The sequence below is a fragment of the Dendrobates tinctorius genome, unplaced genomic scaffold (assembly GCF_039654945.1).
Source record: "Dendrobates tinctorius isolate UK_male_01 unplaced genomic scaffold, ASM3965494v1 ptg000265l, whole genome shotgun sequence".
Taxonomy (NCBI): domain Eukaryota; kingdom Metazoa; phylum Chordata; class Amphibia; order Anura; family Dendrobatidae; genus Dendrobates; species Dendrobates tinctorius.
Genome location: NW_027361932.1, coordinates 8,287,355 through 8,309,982, shown reverse-complemented (window position 1 = coordinate 8,309,982; position 22,628 = coordinate 8,287,355). Strand labels below are relative to the sequence as shown.

Below are 22,628 nucleotides of genomic sequence, written 5' to 3'. Positions count from 1 at the left end.
TGTAATGGTAGGGGTTGTTCTAGCAACATTTCACTGCTAAAGTACCAGTATGATCAGGTCAGTATTTGAAAGTGTTACTTTAATATATTTGATCTCTGTTCTTAAATTACGAACAGGAGCAGAACATCATGGGAAATCTTTACCTGGAAGTTTGCCTTGTTCCATCCTTCTTTCTGAAGAGCACTGCGGAGTTCCTTATAGCTCCAGATCATCTGTAGGACATGGGAGGCAGCTTTCACCTCTCTTGGACACTGACTGAGTAAAATAGCAGAAGATTCAAGACATCATTATTGTTTTCACCACCAAACTGCAACATAGCTATACACTGACAGACATAAACAGCAAAGGGTCCAGGTGGAAGAACAGTGTATGGGCCTTTTGCAGTCCAATAGCTCACCATAAGGCCGGGGTCACACTAACCGACGCAAAATACGGTCATTATTTTACCTGCGTAATACGGATGAATGAACCCTAAATAGTGCTCCGTATGTCATCTGTAATCAAGGTGTGGTCGCGTATTTTGCGCATGTAAGCATCCGTATGGCGAGATTTTCTCGCAGGCTTGCAAAATGGACATATAATGGAGCCCTATGACAGGGTTTCTAACAGAAACCAAAGAATAGATATAGACACATAGAATATATATATCTATATATATGCATTCTATGCGTATATATATCTATTCTTTCTTTATTAAACCTGTCAGTGTGATTTTACTGTATAGCGCACTGAATTGCCGCCTTTGCTAAAAGACACCGGATGCGTATTTCTCGCAAGTCACATGTGTGGTCCGTGTGTAATCCGTATTTTTTCGCTCCCATAGACTTGCATTGGCGTACTACGGGCGTAGTACGCTGACAATTGCAGCATGCTGCGATTGGCACTGAGCGTAGGATACGGATGAGAAATATACGCCTGGTGCGAGTGACCCCATAGAGAATCATTTGTCCGTGTCTAATGCGTGCTTTTAGCGCCTCTCACTTGGCCGTATTCCTCGCCAGTGTGACCCCGGCCTTAACGCACAATTCCATCTGCTTTTGAGGTGTTACTGAGCCCTCTTACCTTCCGTGCCCGTGCGGCTGCGCAGGTTACAGCAATTTCCGTATGTGTTCACCCCTGTGGCTATACTGTTCTATACAAATATACTATTTTTATCCCCAAAAGAAGAAAAACTAATAATACAAAAAGCTTTGCAGTACGTATATGAAGCCTTGAAGCTTTTCAGAACAGAAAGTTCTCAGTATGCCATGTTACAGAAGCAGTGGAGCTGCAGCCTGGTCAGTTTCTACAAAACCACAGTGTTATATTTTACTTGCCACCAACCTTTAATAAATTTTCCACCCTACTTGACTCAGTGTCAAGGCTGTTACAAAATCTTCTCCGAATCTACAATACTAATGACCAGACGTGAATAATCATGTATTAATTCTATTTTAGAGTCATAGAATGTTAAAGTTGGAAGGGACCTCAAGGGTCATTGTGTCCATCCCCCTGCTCAATTCTCAATCTTACATTTACACACGGAGACGCAAAATTTTATAGGCTTTTAGTGAATATTTGGGAGGTATGCTTTAAAGGTTATGGACACCTTTGATATGAAAACTTTTTTTTAATTATGTTAGTCCATTACCTAAAGGCAAACACTGACAGTTTTCATTACTTTATTCATTTTCAGATCCTCTGATATGTAGCTTCCAGACTGATCAATATTTTAGATTTAACACTTGCAGGAGTGTCTCTCCCAGTAAATTGGGCTGGATGTGATGTCTGAGCGTATACAAGGTGCTGTTGTATTTATCAGCTCATATGAGCACAGCTTCTATACTGCACTTATTTCCTCTTCATGTGATCTCCTCCCTTTCTAAAGCCGGCTTTCTGTGCCTTTGCAGAGGCTAACTTTACACATCTGCTTTTCTCATGTCTGGGCTCATCTTTAGTTACCTGGATTTATTTATAGTGATAAGTTTTTCAATTCCCTGTGTCTGGATGAGGGAACGGGCATTTTCAGAGCTGTCTGTGACTATTTCATGGATAGTGTTTAGCACAGCAACCACAGTGTCTTCCTCCAGATTCTTAGCTGGACGCTGTTGCCCTCCAGGCAAGTTTCGGACCAGCTGTCCCATGGCATAATTGCCTAAAGAAAAAAAAATAAAGCAAGCCACTTGAGTTAGGTCACAAGGTCATATACTTCAGGACACTTAGTCATAACATCTCATGCAATGTGCCAATTAGACATTCCTTTCCAGTTTTCAATATGATTATTTACCTACTCTAAAAATATGAATTTCAAGACTATTCCCTTCTGAGTTGTTCTCTTAAATATTTATATTTTCAGCCTTGGCTTCCCTTGCATTGCTGGGAAACCTGGCATCTATTTTTATGTGATGTGAATGTAATGCACAGAAAAAGGAAAAATTCTCTACATCAATACACAGCTGAAATCTAGCTTTGCCTCCTTTCAGTTCTGCAGCTACATAAAGGTGCAGTCGCCGAATGACTTTACAGAACAGGCGTAAAGTACCGTATTTTTCAGACTATAAGACGCACCGGTCTATAAGACGCACCCAGGTTTTAGAGGTGGAAAATAGGAAAAAATATATTTGAACCAAAAAAAGTGGTAAAATATTTAATAACATAAATAACATACTATTATACGTGCTGCTAATATACAGTATATAATAGTATATTATTATGTTGGGAGCTATAGGTAGAAGATGGCGCTGTGGGACCTATGTGGTGTCTGTAAAGTTCTATGTGGTGACGCTGGAGGGTGAGTATAAGAATGGGGGCACAGGGCTTATATTTAAACACCACTCCAGCACTGAAAAATAAAAAATAACACTGGAGTGCTGCTTTAAGATCCCAATGGAGAACCATAACTCTCAGCATGTCCTGCAGATCATATGGCATGCTGGGAGTTATAGTTCATCACAGGATGTCAGAGTGATTTTTATGTGCTGCAATCACTAACCTTATAATTCATTCTTGTACAGGCTGCTCACTGTGCTCAGTGCAGGTCCTGCAGCCAGCCAGCAACACTGTGGTGAGGTAATGCAGCATCCCATGGCCGCACAGAGCTCTGTTATGACCTCACCACAGGTCATGTATGAGGAAGCTGCACTGTTTGTAGTGCGTTGTCTGCAGGACCTGTGATGACATCATGAAGATGCAAGGCTTTGTGCGGTCATGTGATGCTCCAGCCCGCCCTCTTCATGACCTCACCACAGGTCCTCTACAGGAGCAATCAGCATGGCATCAGCACAGCCCCTGCCTGTCAGGTATGTGATCCCTCCTGCTGCACTCTGCTCCTGCCCCCTCCACCACGGACAAACATCTCCCCAGCTGCTGCATGAATCCGCCTGGGAAACCATGTGGGTTTGTCATTTGCTGCTCCCCGCTCACTGCTCAGCTGACAGGAGAGCAGGGAAGCGGCTCATGAATATTCACTTCACTTTAAGTATTGGGACCACATGGTTTCCCCAGCGGCTGGATTCCTGCAGCAGGCAACATTTTTCTGCCTCCTGCTATCGCAGTGCGGTCTCACTCCCCGCTGCCCCCTCCCCACATGCTACATTCCGACCATAAGACGCACCCACACTTTCCTCCCAAATTTGGAGGAAAAAAAAGTGCGTCTTATGGTCCGAAAAATACGATAGAGTGATATAGTACATTTTCCTCTATGAGATGGTATAGATACACAGAGGCTTGCATGAGGATTCAACCCGCCTTGGCTTTTTATCTATTTTGTTATATTACAACCTGTGTGTTTAAATATTTTTCTAATCCGATTTGTGTATGATCTATCAGCATCTATCAGTGGGATCAAATAACTAAACATTGACATGTGAATATGTATTCACCCCTTTTGCGATGAAGCCCCTAAAAAGTTCTGGTGCAAGAAATTACCTTCATAAGTCACATGCTTAGTGAAAGGAAGTCCACCTGTGTGCAACCTAAGTGTCACATGGTCTGTCAGTATACACATCTTTTCTGAAAGGCCACAACATCATTAAGCAAGAGGCACCACTAACCAAACAACACCATGAAGACCAAGGGTATCTTCAAACAAGTCAGAGGCAAAGTTGTTGAGCAGTACAAGTCAGGGCTGGGTTATAAAAAAAACAAACAAAAAAACTCCCCATTTCTGATGATCCCCCGGAGCACCATCAAATCCATTATCATCAAAAGGCAATAACATGGTACACCACAACAAACCTGTCAAGCGTGCCGCCCACCAAAACTCTCACCCAGGGCAAGTAGGGCATTAATCAAAGTGGGAGCACAGACACCAAAGGTAACCCTGAAGGAGCTGCAGAGTTCCTAAGCAGAGACTGGAGTATCTGTCTATACGACCACAATACTCTGTACACTCCATAGAAGTGGCCTTTATGGAAGAGTTGGCAGAAAAAAGCCTTTACTTACACACAAAAATCTTAATGCTCGTTATGAGTTGTGAGATCTCATAAATGTATGAAGCAAGGTGCTGTGGCCAGATGAGACCAAAATTGAACTGTTTGGCCACCAAGATAAACGCTATGTCTGGTTCAAAACCAACACAGCTCATCACTCCAAGAACACCCCCACAGTGAAACAAGGTGGTGGTGGCAGCATCATGATGTGGGGATATTTCTTGGAAGGAAGGATAGGGAAAATGGCCAAGTCGAGGAAGAAATGGATGATGTGAAATACAGGGATATTATTGAGCAATACCTCTTTCAGGCTGTCAGTGATTTGAGACTGGGAAGGAGGTTCACCTTCCAACAAGACAATGACCCAAAACATACTCAACCGTTTTAAGGGGAAACATGTAAATGGAATGGCCTAGTCAAAGCCCAGACCTTAATCCAGTTGAGAATCTGTGACTGTTGTTCACCAGAAGAGACCATCTAACTTGAAGGAGGTGGAGCAGTTTTGCCTTGAGGAATGGGCAAAAATCCCAGTGAAAAGATGTGGAAAGCTCATTGAGAATTATCCAAAGCGACTTGCAGCTGTAATTGCAACCAAAGGAGGCTTTACAAACTGCAGGACTTTAGGGGGTAAATAGTTATGCACACTGAAGTTTTCAGTAACTTTGACCCATTTGTTTATTGCTTCACAATAAAAAGAAAACCAAATGTTCACAGTTGTAGGCATGTTCTTTACATGAACTGATGCAAATCCTAACAAAAAAAACAAAAACAAAAAACAAACTGTAAAATCCCAGGATGTGAGGTAGGACAAAAAATGTCAAGGGGGCTGGTGAATACTTTCACAAGGCACTGCAAATCTCTATATCTATATACGTTAAATTATGTATTATATATTTCCCTGCCTAACCGACATTTTAACAGCTTTTCATACTATGCATATTAAAGGGACTGTCAGTGGGATGAACCCTCCTAAACTGTCTACATGAGCATTCAAGTCATAGGACCTGAACAAAAAAAATATGATACCTTGATTTCTGTGATGTATTATTCCTGAAAAATCCGCATTTTCTTCCTGATATCACACACAGCTCTGCCATGAGAAGGGCACAGTCAGACGACCGAATTACTTGCACGAGGATCGCAATCCTCGGACTGGTCATCGGCTCTCCCAAGTGGAGCATAACAGCTGCATAGAAATACATGCATTCCCGCTCGATTCAGAAGAGCCAATGACCAGCCTGAGGACTGCAATGGCCTTCTGTCTGCAGCTTAACTGACATCTGCAGGTGTCCTCTCACTGTTTCATTTTCCATCTTACAGGCAGTCAGTGTTGCAATACTGCAGAGCTGTGAGAGCTGCAGCTCCTAAGATGTTTGTTATGAGAAAGTTCAGTTCTCCTTTCCTGGGTTAGTTACTTGTTTCACACTGGTAACTCCCATTTTCATCTAAAATAAGCTCTGTAGGCAAGTTCTCATGCAAACCAGGGTCCAGCCCATAGCCCTAAAGAGCCAATTTACATATAAGACAAGTGTGGATTCCGCTCAGATCGCAGATATCAAAGTATCATTTTATTCAGCTTCCTCTGACCTACATGTCCATATAGTTAGCTTAGGAGGGTTGATCCTACTGACAGATTCACTTTAAATCAAATGTACAATAGAGTATGTCAAACATTTGCATGCCAAGGACAAAGGTGTTGTGAAAAAAGAAAAAAAATGTAGGAATTCAGTAACAGTACTAAATAGGAGAACACATACCAATCAAGTCTTTGTTGCGCCGGTCCATAGAAAGATTCCTTAGAGCTATGGCGACAGCCCTTACTACTTTGTCAGAGTCTGACTGAAGCAACTCTACCAGCACTGGCAGGCCCCTCTCCTTACGAACTGTAGCACGGATATAGGTAGACCACTAAAAAGCAGGAAATTAAAAAAAAAAAAAAAAAACCATCAGGATAACATGCAGAGAAAACCTTGAATATTGTACATACACAATGCAATCAGTACTGCTGCTCTTTTACACTGTCCAATAATAAATCAAGATATGATACCTGTAGGATACTCATACTAGCCTAATGGCCATACTGAATTACAAGGGTTCTGCTGATAAAAGTCTGCAGTCATTATGTGAATATAGACTTCGGAATCCTTTCTGCATGCACACCACACACTGTCAGGATTGTCTGGTGTTGCCGCTGAGAGCGGGCAGTCATGTGACCACAAGTATGCTATTTGCATACATGCAGTCAAGTACTGACTAGACGTGCTCGGCCTCACTCAATTCACTTGTATTGAGCAAGGTAGCGCATGCCTCATCAGAATGCAGCAGGAAGTGTGTAAATCACATGTTTGCGGTCACGTGACCTCCCAGTCCCGACACTGGAATTCTGACAAAGTGCACTGTGCATGCTGTAAAGATTCCGAAGTCTGCAGTCACTGAGTGATCAAAAGACCACACAACCTCTTTTAGATTTTTTTCCCCTTTACTTGGGTAGATAAAGCTAGTTTTCTAGGGAAAAAGTCCTTCTACAGGTTTTACATCTAATATAGACTCCCAGTTATGACTCCACTTGTCTTCTCAGTATTGGTTACATTGTTAAGATCGCATCGCAATATTCGCTCATCCAAGCGAGTTGTGGCACAATTATGATAATCACATTCAGATCAGAATCAGGTTCAGCTCAGATTTTCTCAGATGAGGAGAAGGTGGAAAAAAATCTCCATCTTCTCCATTGTCTGTGAAAATCTGACTGCACTCGGGTGACATGATGTCACCCAAGTGTAGTCCAATTTTTTCCATGAACTCACTGACTTGCATGGCTGAGTGTGATCCAAATATCAGATACAAATTGTGCATGTTGCAATTTTTTTCCTTGTTCCGACTTGGTCAAAAAAAAAAAAAAGGACATGCATAGCATCAAACAATATCATTGGTCAGAGTGTAATCTGATGCTTTGTCAGATGGCACTTGAACTGAAAAAAAAAAAAAAAAAAAAAAAAAAAAAAAAAAAAAGTCATCTACATGAGCCCAAAGATGGATACCAAAAGCTGACTGTACATATGAACTATGTATCTTAGGCAATCGTCACATCCAACTGCTCCCTGTGAGATCTGTGGCAGTCACACACCCAAATTAACAGACTAGGTGCTTAAAATGAGCTGGATCTGCCAATGATCTACAGATAAATGTATATGACTTACCGTTCCACCCTCCTCCATACACAACTGGCTCTCCGGATTACATTTATATAACCCATGCTTAATAATTTCATCTGAGTGTAGGTCCCATGGAATGTGGCCATATTTATAGGTCTTGTTTACACACTTTTATAGGCTCTTTCAAAGTTCCAGTATGTTTGCTTACAAGAACACCACTGCAGACTGCGATATTACCCAATGTGTGCACAGATTGAGATTCTGAAGAAAGTGAGACTAAAGCATTATGCTGTGCTAACACTTTCATTTAAAAGCCATATGGATTTTCTGCAGATGTGATGCTGTGTGCAGCAGGTCCACGTGAGACTTTGCTCCACTGTCATTGCTAATGGAAACATGCCACTGAATAAATAGCAAGTTACTTCTTTTCACCATGATGGATTTTTCTCCTGCCCAAAAAAATTTGCATGAAAATTTGATGCTCCTTTTGGTGTTGTGGAAAGTCCACCCACATGTACGAGATGCAGAATGTTGCTGGATTTGACTTAGATTCCATTGAGTGAAGGGGGCCCGGGAAACAATCCACTTAGAAATAAATACACTGTATAAATATTCAAGTATAAAATGTGTGTGGATAAAACAGCTAATGTTAACTTATGTTGGGAGGAAGGTAAATGGTCAATCTATGCCTCGCGTCACAGAGCAGAAATAATAGGCTTATAGAAATGTACCTGGCAGCTGCATATTAAGCTGAAAGCCTGACATGCACTGGAACTAAAGAATGTTCTGCGAAAAATAAGCTCAGGACACATTCTATTCACTATGAAGGGACTAGTAAACAGAAAAAAAAAGTTTCTTCACCAATGTTGCCTTGATAAATACAAGCTTAAAAGGGATTAATCGGACATACTGATTATTAAACATTTGGAAAGTGTGAGAAATAAAGAAACTTCTTAATTTAGTTGCTATTAAAATTCTTGCTTGTTCCCTAGCGCTCACATGTGGTGACTCCTCACTCCCTGCCCATCAGGCGGATCCCAGTATGATGGGGCGGAGCTCAGCCAGGAAATCATGGGGGGCATGGCCTGTGAATGTAGAGGTCTACAGGGAGAGGGCAATAGTAGAAGTGACAGGAGCATGAATCACTCAGAGATAGAGGCTCTCCTACAGTCTGTGTGGACCCGGTTGCAGACAATACAATAAAGGAGATGGGGGGAGGGGTTGTGCGGAGGCTGGATATGGAGGAGAACCGAAACAGGAGGCCACGCAGACAGACGAGGGAGAAGTGTGGACGCTGGCTGAAGATAACCCCTTCTCTGTCAGGGAGCAGTGCTGGCAGAGAAGGGGTTGTATGGAGGCTAGTTGCAGAAGAAAATGGAGTCAGAGAGCAATGCTGGCAGGACTGTGCGTGGAAACTGGCTATAAAGTACAGAGCCAGAGAGCAATGCTGACAAGGGTAGATGTGTGGAGGCTAGCAACAGATAACTAAGTAGGAGAGTACCACTTACATGGGGCGGGCGGTGAAGGCTGGCTATAGAGAACTGAGCCAGTAAGCAGCGCTAACGGGGGAATGAGGGGTACTGCATGGAGGCTAGTTTCACAGGACAGAACTGCGCAGACAGGGGTAGGTGTGTGGAGGCTGGCTGCACCAACAGGGGTAGGTGTCCAGAGGCTGGTTGCACAGGAGGACAATGTGACAGCCCTGGAGATATTTGTAGACAGCTATTAAGTCTCATCTCAGTCTTCTTTTTTGCAAGCTAAACATTCCTGTAACCTTTCCTCATAGGACATGGTTTGCAGACCGGTCACCATTCTGGTCACTCTTCTCTGAAGTTGCTCCAGTTTGTTGATGTCTTTTTTTAAAATGTGGTGCCAAAACTGGACACAGTATTCCTTCCAGATGAGGTCTGACCAAAGAGGAGTAAAGGGGGATATTGACTTCACGTGATCTAGACTGTAAGCCTCTGTTAATACATCCCAGAATTGTATTTGCCTTTTTGCTGCTGCATCACACTGTTGACTCATGTTTAGTTTATGGTCTATTAGTATACCCAAGCCTTTTTCACATGTGCTGTTGCTTAGCCATAATACTCCCATTCTGCATATGCTTTTTTTATTTTTATTGCCCAGATGTAGTACTTTGCATTTTTACCTGTTAAAAACCATTCTGTTAGTTGCTGCCCACTGCTCCAGTTTATTTATGTCTTTTTGAATCCTCTCTCTCTCTTCTCTAGTATTAGCTATCCCTCCTAGCTTTGTGTCATCAGCAAATTTAATCAGTGTACCCTTAATTCCTTCATCTAAATTATTGTTAAAGATGTTGAACAATACAGGGCCCAGGACAGACCCCTCTGGTATTCCACTTGAGACATTCTTCCAACTGTATGTGCAGCCATTCACGACCACTCTTTGGTATATACTAGTGTGATATTTCGCTTGCTGCAACTTTACAAATAAGAACGAAGCACTCAAACATCGCATGTACCCTAAAATGGTACCAATAAAAAAAAGTCAGCTCACCACACAAAAAGAAAAAACACAGATTCGTTCTGCAATAATTTCACAACAGAGTTTGCAGCATATATCAAAACTAAAATAATGCAAGAATAAAAAGTACAACATTACAGCATAAGGTAAAGAGGGATTATGAGCAGTATATTTAGAAGTGTCAGCAAAACACAGAGGACTGCCGACTGATCATTCACAGACAGCCACCAACGGCTGACCCAAGATTAGCGTGAAGATGCCACTTACAGTCCAGTTGCCAGCACTCAGATTCTGCAGTGCTCCAGCCGCTGCCTCCAAGGTGTTGTAGTTTTGGCTTTCCGTCAGTATGGATAAGTAGAGACGTACAACCTCTGGTTGGTACAAAAGTTCAAATCCTTTAAAAAGGAAATCATAGAAATTAGTTATCATGACATCGGACTATGGTGATGCATATATACTGTATAACAATGCTCATGCCATCATTTTGCGGCTAACTTCCTCCCCAAAATGCCAGGATTGCACGGTACTTTTAGATTAAGGCCAATTCCAATAGGTGCTAATATAATAATGGCCCTACTTCTTAGGTTTTAATTAGTGATGAGCAAATGTGCTCGGATAAGGTGTTATTTGAGCATGCTCGTGTGCCAATCGAGTGTCTTCGGCATGCTCAAAAAATATGTTCCGGTTCCCGTGGCTGCATGACTCAAGGTTGTTCGACAGCCGCAACACATGCAGGGATTGCTTAACAAACAGGCATTCCCCGCATTTGTTGCGGCTGTCTAACAGCTGCAAGACATGCAACCGGAGGGACTGGAACATATTTTTTGAGCACGCTGAAGACACTTGATTAGCACATAACACCTTATCCGATCACATTCGCTCATCACTAATTTTAATGTATACAATTTTTAAAGGTATGTATACATATTTGATTTTTGGTGAAAAAAAAATCTACTGCAAATACTGGAGAGTTGATTTGAAAAACGCAGTGTAAAATATGCATCTTCATAGATGTTTTTATATGCTTTTTTTTTACCATTTATTTGAATGGGTGAAAAACAGGGAAAAAAAATAAGCCGATGTGCATAAGATTTTTGAAATCTCAAAAACGCAGTACATGTGTAAGGCTTACTGGCATGCAACAGAAACAAAAAGTAGGATGTGGATAGAGGCACGTGACAAAATATTAAAAGAAGCATTCCCAGGCAGTAGCAGTCACATGCGATATACTACAGGTGACCGCTGCAGGCAATTACTGGTCTCGGCATTCTCATGCCATACAATGAGTAAGGCTATGTTCACATGTTCAGTATTTTACATCAGTATTTGTAAGCCAAAACCAGCAGCAGATGAAAGTTTAATAGAAACTCGTCACCACGTCTGTATTTAACACCCACTCCTGGTTTTGGCTCAAGGTGTGTGCACACGCTGCGGATTCTGCTGCGGAATTTTACGCAAGGATTTGTCGAAATCCACAGGTAAATCCGCAGGTCAAAAGACCTGCAGTTTATCTGCGGATTAGCCTGCGGTTTTCCCCTGCGGTTTGACACCTGTCATGGAGGAGGTGCCAAACCACTGCGGAATGCGCACAAAGAAGTGACATGCTGTGGATTTAAAACCGCAGCAAATCTGCGTGAAAAATTCCGCACCGCTGGCACTGCGTTTTTCATTTTGCATTGACTTAAATGGTACTGTACATTTCTGCTGCAGATCCGCAGGGCCAAATCCGCTGCAGAATCCGCAACGTGTGCAAAGACCCCTATAGATATTGATGTAAATACTGACCAAATATTACGTGTGTGAATGTGTCCTAAGTCAGTGATTGGCTGCCATGGTCATGTGAACTAGAGGGCATGACACCACAGCAGCCAAACAGACAAGCCAGGAGAATACTAATTACAGAGCCGGGACAGGGGCAGGAGGAGATACAACAGGTAAGCCCCCAATCACCCCCCAAAGATATCTCTCAACTTGTAGAAAGTTTTTGGGGGAATTTCAGAAACCCCCTTAACGGGTGTTATCCCACAAACAAAGTTGATTTTAATCAAAAGATCTTGGAATAATAATAATTTCCGCAATTGTGAATGTGTTTAAATAAAATGTTCCTGCGCTGAGATAATTTTATAAATGTGCCCCTGCTGTGTACAGTGTAATGGCTGTGTCTCACCGTGCAGGAGTATGGTGTGATCATAGCACATCTCCTCCTCCCCTGCCCAGGAGCTGTGGTATGACCAGACCATGCCTCTGCACAGTCAGACACAGCTATTACACAGTACAAAGCAGGGGCACATTTATAAGATTATCTCAGTACAGGGAGATTTTATTTAAACACATCCAATTGTGGAACTTTATAATTATTCCAAGATCTATTGATTAAAATAAACTTTTGTTTGTGGGAAAACCCTTTTCAATTCTCTCATAGGCAAATTGACTAAAGTGACAATTTAGATTAACTAAAACCAAAAACAGAGGTTTTTCTTTTCTTTTGAATATTTAATATTCTGTAACTCGTTAGATTTCTTCCTCGCCACATTTTTTAAACATACTTCTATACCAGATAAAAGTACATACAGCACGCCAGCCACATGAGGGCAGTACAAGCACAACTATAAATTTGCTCAAGGTCACAGTCAAGGAAAGTAATGCTCTCAGCCACTCTAAAAGATTTCAATGTTTCCAATGTTATCACATAAAGCACCATAAAGTATTCCAATGCCTTACTGCTAATATTAAAATACAAACACTGGACTCGCCACAGTACAATCTATTACGGAGAAGGCTCACAGAAAAAAAAACAAAAACACACAACTCATTTGAGTAAAGGACAATGGTTTGCTTGAGCCAAAGCAACTATAACCTGAGACTAATAGGAGTCATTTATCCAAGCCAGAAGACAAGTTCTTGGATTAAAGGCCCCATCACACATCGCGACTCACCAGCGATCCAGACAACGATATCAACGTGTCAGGATCGCTGGTGAGTCGCTACATGATCGCTGGTGAGCTGTCAAACAGACAGCTTCACCAGCGATCAGCACCAGTGACACCGAGTGCGCGGCGTCGCTGTGTACTTTAGTTACCAGCGCGCTGATGCAGGGAGCTGGTAACTAAGGTACACATCGGGTTTGTAAGGGACGTGCGTCACTTAGAAACCCGATGTGTACCTTAGTTACCAGCTCCCTGCATCAGCGTGCTGGTAACTAAGGTACACAGAGGGTTTCTAAGCACAGCGCCGTGCTTAGAAACCCTGCGTTTACCTTAGTTACCAGCTGATCGCTGGTCTCCCGCCTGTCACACGCAGCGATGCATGCTGGCCAGCGGGAGACCAGCGACCAAAAAAATGTCCAGGGCTTTCCTACAGAGAAGACTGAGAGGAGACTTAATAGCTGTCTACAAATATCTAAAGGGCTGTCACATTGTAGAAGGATCAACTTTATTCTCATTTGCACAAGGAAAGACTAGAAGCAATGGGATGAAGCTGAATGGGAGGAGACACAGATTAGATATTAGAAAAAACTTTTTGACAGTTAGAGTGATCAATGAGTGGAACAGGCTGCCACGAGAAGTGGTGAGTTCTCCTTCAATGGAAGTCTTCAAACAGAGGCTGGACAGACATCTAACTGGGATGATTTAGCGAATCCTGCTTTGAGCAGGGGGTTGGACCAGATGGCCCAGGAGGTCCCTTCCAACTCTACGATTCTATGATTCTATGATTCTACAGCGATCAGCGATACCGGCAGGGGGGCCCGTCGCTGATGGCTGTCACACACAGCGATCTCGCTGGTGAGATCGCTGTTACGTCACAAAACTTGTGACTCAGCAGCGATCTCGCTAGCGAGATCGCTATATGTGACGGGGCCCTTAGTCTTAGCTTCAACAAATCGTGAACAACCACTATAATGCACAAATGGATTATAGACAGATATACACTGTGTTCCAAATTATTATGCAAAAAGAGTTTAGGAGTGAGAAGTTTAGAATTTTTTTGTTTGTCATTTAAACTCATTGATGGTGATGTGTGTCAGGGCTCTTTATATCACTGAAAGTAATTGCAGATACCTGTGCAAATTAGTTTGGCAGGTGTGTCCAAATAAAGGCAAGACTACTTAAGAAGGCTGTTCCACATTATTAAGCAGCCTACATTTTTTGCCAAAATGGGAAAGAAAAAGGATGTGTCGGCTGCTGAGAAGCAACAAATTGTGGAGTATTTAGGTCAAGGCAGGAGTACAATCAACATTGCCAAGACACTTCATCGTGATCATCGCACAATCAAGAAGTATGTAGCCGATTCCCAGCACACACGTGTGCGTGCTGATAAGGAAAGATTGAGTACTCTTTCCAACAGGCAATTGCATCAGGTTAAAAGAGCAGCTGCAAAAATGCCTTGTCATAGCAGCAGACAAGTTTTTGAAGCTGCTGGTGCCTCCAACGTCCCCCGAACAACAAGATGCAGGGTCCTTCAGAGGTTTGCAGCTGTGCATAAGCCATCCTGTCGACCACCTCTATCCACTGCACACAAGCAGAAACAGCTCCAGTGGGCCAAACGATACATGAAGACTGACTTCCAAACTGTTTTGTTCACCGATGAGTGCCGTGCAATGCTCGATGGTCCAGATGGATGGAGTGGAGGATGGCTGGTTGATGGACACCCCATGAAAACACGGCTAAGGCGCCAACAAGGAGGAGGTGGAGTAATGTTTTGGGCTGGAATCATGGGGAGAGATTGTGGGCCCCTTTAGGATCCCTGAAGGGGTAAAGATGAACTCCATAATCTATGAGAAGTTTCTAAAACAGCACTTCCTGCCATGGTTCAAGAGGAAGAACCGTGCTTTCCGCAGCAAGATCATTTTCATGCATGATAATGCACCGTCTCATGCTGCAAATAACACACCTGCATCTCTGGCTGCTATGGGCATAAAAGAGGACAAACTTATGGTGTGGCCACCATCTTCCCCTGACCTCAACCCCATTGAGAACCTCTGGAGCATCATCAAAAGGAGTGTCTATGATGGCGGGAGGCAGTTCACATCTAAGCAACAGCTCTGGGAGGGTATTCTGTCCACATGCAAAACAATTGAAGCACAAACCATCCAAAAACTGACAAATTCAATGGACGAGAGAGTTCAGAAGCTTCTTTCGAACAAGGGGTCCTATGTGCAAATGTAACATCACCTAGAATAAAGTTTTGACTTGAAAACTGTTTGATTTCATTTCGTAATAAGCTGATAATGCTTATAATTTCACAATTGACCATTTTTTTGTTCAAAATAAAAATAAAAAGGGTGAAAACTCTGCTGTGCATAATAATTTGGAACATGCATTTTGAGTGTTTATTAATTTTAAAAATATACTGTTTTCATAGGCAGTTTGTTGAAAAACATTGCAATTATACTAGAATAGTAGATGACTGGAAAATAACAATGACTGCAATTCATATAGGTAATTTAGAGAAAATATGAGAAGATATTTTTTGCATAATAATTTGGAACACAGTGTAGATGGATTTTTATTATTTCCTCATATTTATATTAGGACCAAGGCATTATACTAATAATGTTACAGTCTAAATTCTTTATTTTGCATAAATACAGAAGTTCATTTTATAAAATGTGTACACGTACACACCCTCTATACGGAGACGTGCATTAGGACACCTGAACATTTAACCTAAATCCATCCCCATTAATATGGAGTTGTTCATCTCGAGCTCCTTCCACAAAAAAAATAAATAAAAAGAAAAAACCTACACCCTTCTTGAATGGATTTCTACAAGATTGTGGAACGTCTATTTGCCCCTTCATCCAGAAGAATAATTGTGAGGTCAGACTTTTACATTGGAGAAGAGTGCCTGTCTCACAATTTCTGTTCTAGTTCAGCCCCAACATGTTCAATAAGGTTGAGATGAGATCTCTGATTTGTCAAGTCACTTCAAGGGAATCTATCATCCCCTGGGACGCTTTAAAGTTATTAGTATGGGCATATAGGGAATAGAATTGTTAAACTAGTCCTACCTGTTTACCTCATAGCTGTGATCTTGTTGCTGAGAAACAGACTTAATATTTTATGTTAATTAGTAGTGATGAGCGAGCGTGCTCAGATACTGTATTTATCAGAGCACGCTCGTGTCCTAAGAGTATTTTCAGCATGCTTGAGTAGACGCGACTTCATGCCTCGCGGCTGTTCGAAAGCTGCAATACATGCAGCTGGGGCGAGTCGAGCATTTTTTTCAAGCACGCCAAAAATACTCGATTAGGACACAAGTATGCGCGGACAAACACCTTATCCAAACACACTCGCTCAACACTTACTTAGCTCTTTCAGGCTCCGGGGCATGCAGTGCCTGCAAGAAAACTCTGCCTCCAGTGTTAATTTCCGTACCACGGTAACGTGGTGCGCACTTTCCTCTGACGGCCTGGATGTGTACTCATACAATAGTAGGTGACTCCTATAGGTCACTATTGAACATATATCCAGTCAGCATTTAGGACCCGTTTGTCTTCTATCTATTTACAGATAAATCCTTGATAAAGGCCTGTGAGCCGAAACGTTGGATATTTTTATCTGTACTATAGCAATCATTTTTTGGTCCGCTGAAATTCTGAATAAAAATTATAAGTAGCTACGTGAGTTTATTCCTTGGAATTTGTATATGAGTGTGCCGAGGTTATTTTTTCTATTAGAATTAACTCTTTACCTCAGAGCACCTACTTTATTGTGGTGAGCACCCCATTACCTACATTGTTGTACTAGTTATCTCAGCATTTAAAGAAAAAAAAAAGTATCAGCTAAAATAAAATAGATTAAAAACAAAGAACTCCATTACATTGTTTTCTAAATATCCAGGCCAAAATAGTGTGCTTAACATATAAATGTAACAGTGATATATAAAGAGAAACAATTAAAACAAACAACCTTACTCCATATTAACCCAACCTGGGAAGTGCATGTATTTTTATCACTAGTCTTTCCTCATTGGCTCGGTCTGAAGGCAGCTCATTGCTATTGTTTGTGTACTTAGACATGGCCCTAGTCCCAAGCCTCACATTTTTGGGCATGTAGCCACCAAAACAATATTGTTTTTAATCAGTCCTGCATGAAACCTCAAGTTGTAGAAGAAGGGTTAAAGTTCCAGCTGTTGAATGAATCAGATACTACTAAGACTACAATTAACAGCACTCCTTTCTATTCTCTGCCTGTCACTAATAAAGCTACACAAATAATCTGACAGATTTTACATGACACTTCGGCCACATAGCGAACGGGACGCCGAACAGTGCGGTGGACCAAATGTCATCAGTGCTTGGTCAATATGTCTTTTTTTACCATTAGCAATTTTATGGTATGCAAAAATAAAATAAAAAGAAGCCACAAAGCTTTTCCTTACTATTACAATGTTAAATCAACACAACACATGGAGCTATTAACAGCTCACAGATGTTTACTTTGCCTTTGCTGGTTAGTTTACAAGGGACCCCAGAAAACAAAAAAAGAAGTAGGGTTCCCCTATAAATTCTAACCAGCAAAAGCTAAAAAGACAGCTGTGGGCTTAGAACATCAGCTTTAGCTGCCCCAGAACTGGTGCATCCATAAGATGCGCCAATTCTGGCACCTAGCCTTGTTTTTCCCCATTTGCCCTGGTGCAGTAGCAAGTGTTGTAATAGGGTTGAGTTGATGTCAGCCGTTTTATGGCTGCTGACATCAAGCCCAGACTTTAGTAATAGATCGTCTATAAGGCGCCCCATTACTATCCTCAGTCATATTTTTAAAAAAATATACAGCAAGAAGTCCTTGAATTGAAAGACACTGACTCTTAATTGAAATAAACATACCCCACCTCATTTCCTATTTATTACTGTAAAAATTAAAATAATAAAAAACACTATATTCCTCACTGGTCTGACGACCATCCATTTGTCCATGGAGAACTCCAGCTCTGCTACATCTGGATTGCATCCCTGAGCAGTGTCATGATGTGACCGCTTAGCCATGAATCCAGGACACACCAAGCTGCCATTTCTGAGGTGGCAGACGTCTGATATTCTTAGCCTGGGAGGGGGGAAATATCCCGGGCCCATTGGAAGGCTATTAGTATTAGCCCACAGCTTTCTGGTTAGCCTTTGCTGGTTAGAATTTGTAGAGGAAACCGATGTCATTTTTTTTCTGGAGTCCTCTTCACCTAACCAGTAAAAGGCTATGCAAACAATTAATAGCATGGGAACCTTTTGGGATACTGTCCTCTTTCCCAGACCAGATCATCATCATTACCAGATCTTTACCAGTTAATTAACATTAACAGCTAGTTATGAAAATTACGCGGGACCCGACAAAATTTATTTATTTTACACACAATGTACACAGCGGTTGCTGAATACAGCTCCCATCACTGTCGCCAGGTTGCGCTGATCTCAGGGAGACCAGACAACAATGATCTGAGCTGCCTTTAGCACCCAGCGTCGAGGAACAGTGAGAACTGTACCGCTTTTCCCAGGCGCCAGTATGTGTCACACTGATGCAGCACACATATGTAACACACGGATAGCTCCTGTACTGATTTCTCCAGTACCGGAAATATCATGATGTGTGAAAGAGCCCTTACCTAGAGCACGGCTTAGCAGAAAAGCATGTGTTCCAACATGTAACACTGCATCAAAATTTAAGTTCAAATTTCTGGCACAAAGTAAGCCAACTAATAGGTGATGAAAACTTAAAGGGGTTGTCCACTACTAGGACAACCCCTTCTTGATCAAAATGTTTGGCCTCCATAAAATAATAAAGCCTATACTCACCTATAGTGCTGGTGCCGTTGCCATGGTGTCGGCACTCCGTCTCCTGTGCAGTTTTTGTGACACGTGATGCCAGCACTCAGAGTCACAGTCTCGCCTTTGGATAAATCAAACATGAAGATGAAGTCCAAGCTACAGAGTATCTCTGAGTCCTTCCTGCTCAAGTTCGACAGGAGGTGGGGGACAGTAACGTCGGCGCTTATTGGGCACCAGCATCATGTGTCACAACAACAGTAAGGGAGCCCTGGAAGACAGAGTGCCGACACTGCAAGATCAGAGCCGGCATGGAAGGTGAGTATCAGATTTATTATTTTATGTGGTCCAAGCAAGGGGTATTAAAAGAAGATATCCAAGTAGTGGACAGCTTCTTTAAAGAAGATAATCTAAAGATGAGCCAGATCTATCAAAATACATGAGTTAGACAGTAACTGTATGAAGACAAGCATTTTTCAGTAAAAAGTAGCTATCATTTAAATGTATCGAAAGATATAAATTCACTGCGCTTACTTCAAAAATATGATAGGGAAAACAATAAGATATAATACATTATACCAGAGCAAATATTAAATGGAACAAACTGGCGATCCTGGGTTAGAAATCTCTGTACTGAAGATATGTGCAGTGCAGATCTGCTGAAATAGATATAAATGTGCAAATGACACATGCAAATATGCTGCCAGTGCAATTCTTTATGTATTTGCACCTATAGATCTAAGCATGCCGACATGTATAATCAGTGCAGCGTCTCAGTGCCCAGATATGAGCTGAACCATGTATTTTTGAAGTAAGTATCTTTTGATACATTGGTTCAATTTCTAGCAGGTTTGCACAGTTCCTGTTTTTTTCACTTGCAGCTACTATAGTCCTCTAGGTCCAGGTGCGCCAGTGTGTATTTTCTATATTGCTTTTTTATCATTTAAATGTATTTTGCATGTGTTATACATAGGACCCAGACCCTTACCAATCAGCAACACGTTTAACTAAGATCTCCACTGATAGCTCAAAACAATGCTCCGATTTGTCCACCTCTACAAGAAGTAGTGCTCAGATCCAACAGGAGTGTGTCCAGAGCAATTTATGGGCTCAATATATTCTATGATCCTAATTCAACAAACTTTCAATTATCTCACTGGTCTTGATATATGGGGGGGGGGGGCATGTTGGTGTCTGACCCTCCATATAGCGCCAGAGTGATATCATTAATGCATGTTACTTGCCCATAGTAAAATAATTAGCAGCATCCACCTTCTTCCATACTTCGTGCTGCTCTTTCTGTCTTCTGATGGTTGTGACCTGTTGGATCGCTCCAGTGTTTGCTGGCCAGATTGGAAGCACTATTCAATGTTATTCTATGAGAGCCACAACAAAACTCCCATTGAGAGCTTGTGACCGTTACCCTCTGACTTTTGGTCAGTCTGGAGCTGCGGTCACAAAATGGTGGCTGAAAAGAATTTTACTAGGGGCAAGGAAAATGCATTAGTGATATTACTAGGGTGGAGAAATAAAAAAAAAAAAAATGCTGGAATGATGCTTTAATGAATTGGTAGCATCTGATGAGTGGCGAGCTCAATGCCAGAAATCTTACCTGACTATAGTAAGATTTATGGGGTAAGGAAAGCCACAACGAGTCATGAAAAGAGGAGTTGCGTTGTCCTGCCCCTACCACGCACCCCTCCCACCTAGCTCCTTGCATCAGACACTGGCTGTATGATCTCAGCCAGGTACAGTTGAAACCAGAAGTTGGGCAAAGCTGAAAACGCAGGTGCAAGCAAGGCGACCTACAAACCTGGATCAGTTACACCAGTTTTGTCAGGAGGAATGGACCCAAATTCCGACCAACTATTGTGAGAAGCTCGTGGAAGGATATCCCAAACATTTGACCCAAGTCCTTCACTTTAAGGCTAATAGTACCAAATACTAATGAAATGTGTGTAATCTTTTGACTTTGCTCTAAGTAATAAAAATGCCTTAAAACATTCTCTCTCATTCTGGCATTTGGCAAATAATAATGGTAATCCTAATTGTCCTACAAAGGGAAAGGCTTATTCGGATTTCAATTCAGATACTGATAAAAAACATGCATGTGTGTCTATTTGTATAGTGTATGTAAACTTCTAGTTTCAACTGTACCTGGCTGAGATCATACAGCCAGTGTCTGATACATGTCTGCAGATCACTCAGCATGTATGGGCTGTATGGTTCCCTTTACCGCTATTAAATGTTGTTTGGGACAACGCATGGTTAATGGGTTTCCAGACAGCTAAGAATCTATCATTGAAGGCCATATGTTAAAAACCTGTATGGATTTTGTATGAAAAATAATAGCCCTCTCAATGTTAGAAATACAACATCACGGGAGCTTATTGGATAGCTACACACTCCTGTCACAAATCTAAAAAGGTAAAGGCTTAGAATGAAACATGGAGATCCACAACTAAGCAAAATCAATACAGCAGAGCTCTGGAGGAAGGATAAACTTTATCTACGAATAAAGGGGATGTCAAAATAGTCTTGGTAGCTTGACAAAAGTGAGTGAATATCCTAACCCAATAATTGTCAATGGCAGTACTCTACTAACCACAACAGATCATGTTTTCAGGTTTTTCCCTTAGTATTACACAGGTAATAGTTAATGGCTGTATGACAGTGGAAAGTGCCCAAAAACTAGTCAGCATGGAGCCCATGATCTTAGTGTATGGTTCTAGGGAAAAATACCTGCACGTCTAAAAACTGACATAAAAATGAAAAAAAAAAAACCTTAAGGCCTCAGTATGGAGACAGAAATATAGATTCATAAACTTGCATTTGCATGAGCTCCAAATTGGCAGCTAATCAGTAAATCAAATCATTGCTAAATCTCAATCCCCTGGTAGTCGCCACTATGCACCGCTATACTCCGTATAGGTGCGAGATCATTATAATCATTGTATTGTCACTTTATTCTTACCTAAAGTAGACAGGCCTTTCAGCTTAGGTATAAAAAGAAAGACCTTCCCATGAGATATCCAGGGAATTTTGCTTGCACTAAAAGAGCACATGTCGGCATCAGCCGTGTGAATCATACAAGACATGTCTTCATTCATCATGCAGGGTCATTAGCTGCAGAAATTAAAGCCTGCTCGGTATATCTCCAATGCCAAGTGTTGGAGGCACAGGTATAATGTAAAGGATAGTGACAATGTACTTCGTGAACAGAAGCACAAGGGCATTATTAACGTGGTTAACAGAAACGAGGGGCATCTTTACAGGAGCTGGCGGAGCAGCTAGCGTCAGTCAGCAGGGGCCCTGCGGCACACAGTTGCTATAGTTACCACATTACTAAACAGTAAAGAAACACCATATACAGGACTATTTACACATAATTCACCAAAAACCAGCAGGAAGAAGTAGCCGAGGGAATGGTAATGTGTGCCTTCATTTAGCTCATTCTAATGATAGAAAGTTCTAGAAATGATCATGCTCACAGTATGGAGGGCTTACATTACCTTCTTTCCCTCTCGACAAAAAAATTAAAAAAAAAATTGTTTATTTGAGCCAGTGTCTGGATATATAAGATTAGCCAGACATCTCTAGATGGTATTAACTATAATAAACTTTGCCGGCACAATGTAAAATATGCAAGAATGTCTGAGCTGGGGGCAGTGCGGGTTAGAATATTATCCCCCTAAGATCTCTACAGAAATATAAGCTACATTCTCCACTCAGGCTGCATATTTGGTGCAGTGCAGCAAGGGTGAGCTGCAGACAAATTCTCCAACAAGATGTCAGCATTCACAGTAGATAGCTACATTGTATCAG

General features: G+C 41.7%; 1 protein-coding gene across 12 annotated transcripts in view; it reads right to left on the bottom strand.

Annotated features, from left to right (window-relative positions):
- ARVCF (ARVCF delta catenin family member) overlaps positions 1 to 22,628 on the bottom strand; it is a 281,584-nt gene that overhangs the window by 17,229 nt on the left and 241,727 nt on the right. For all 12 annotated transcript variants that reach the window (XM_073559056.1, XM_073559058.1, XM_073559057.1 and 9 more), the window contains 4 exons: positions 10,316 to 10,443; positions 6,167 to 6,317; positions 1,942 to 2,134; positions 144 to 255 (listed from right to left, as the gene is read on the bottom strand). In XM_073559056.1, the coding sequence (XP_073415157.1) occupies positions 144 to 255; positions 1,942 to 2,134; positions 6,167 to 6,317; positions 10,316 to 10,443 (584 nt within the window). The remainder of the gene's footprint in view (positions 1 to 143; positions 256 to 1,941; positions 2,135 to 6,166; positions 6,318 to 10,315; positions 10,444 to 22,628) is intronic.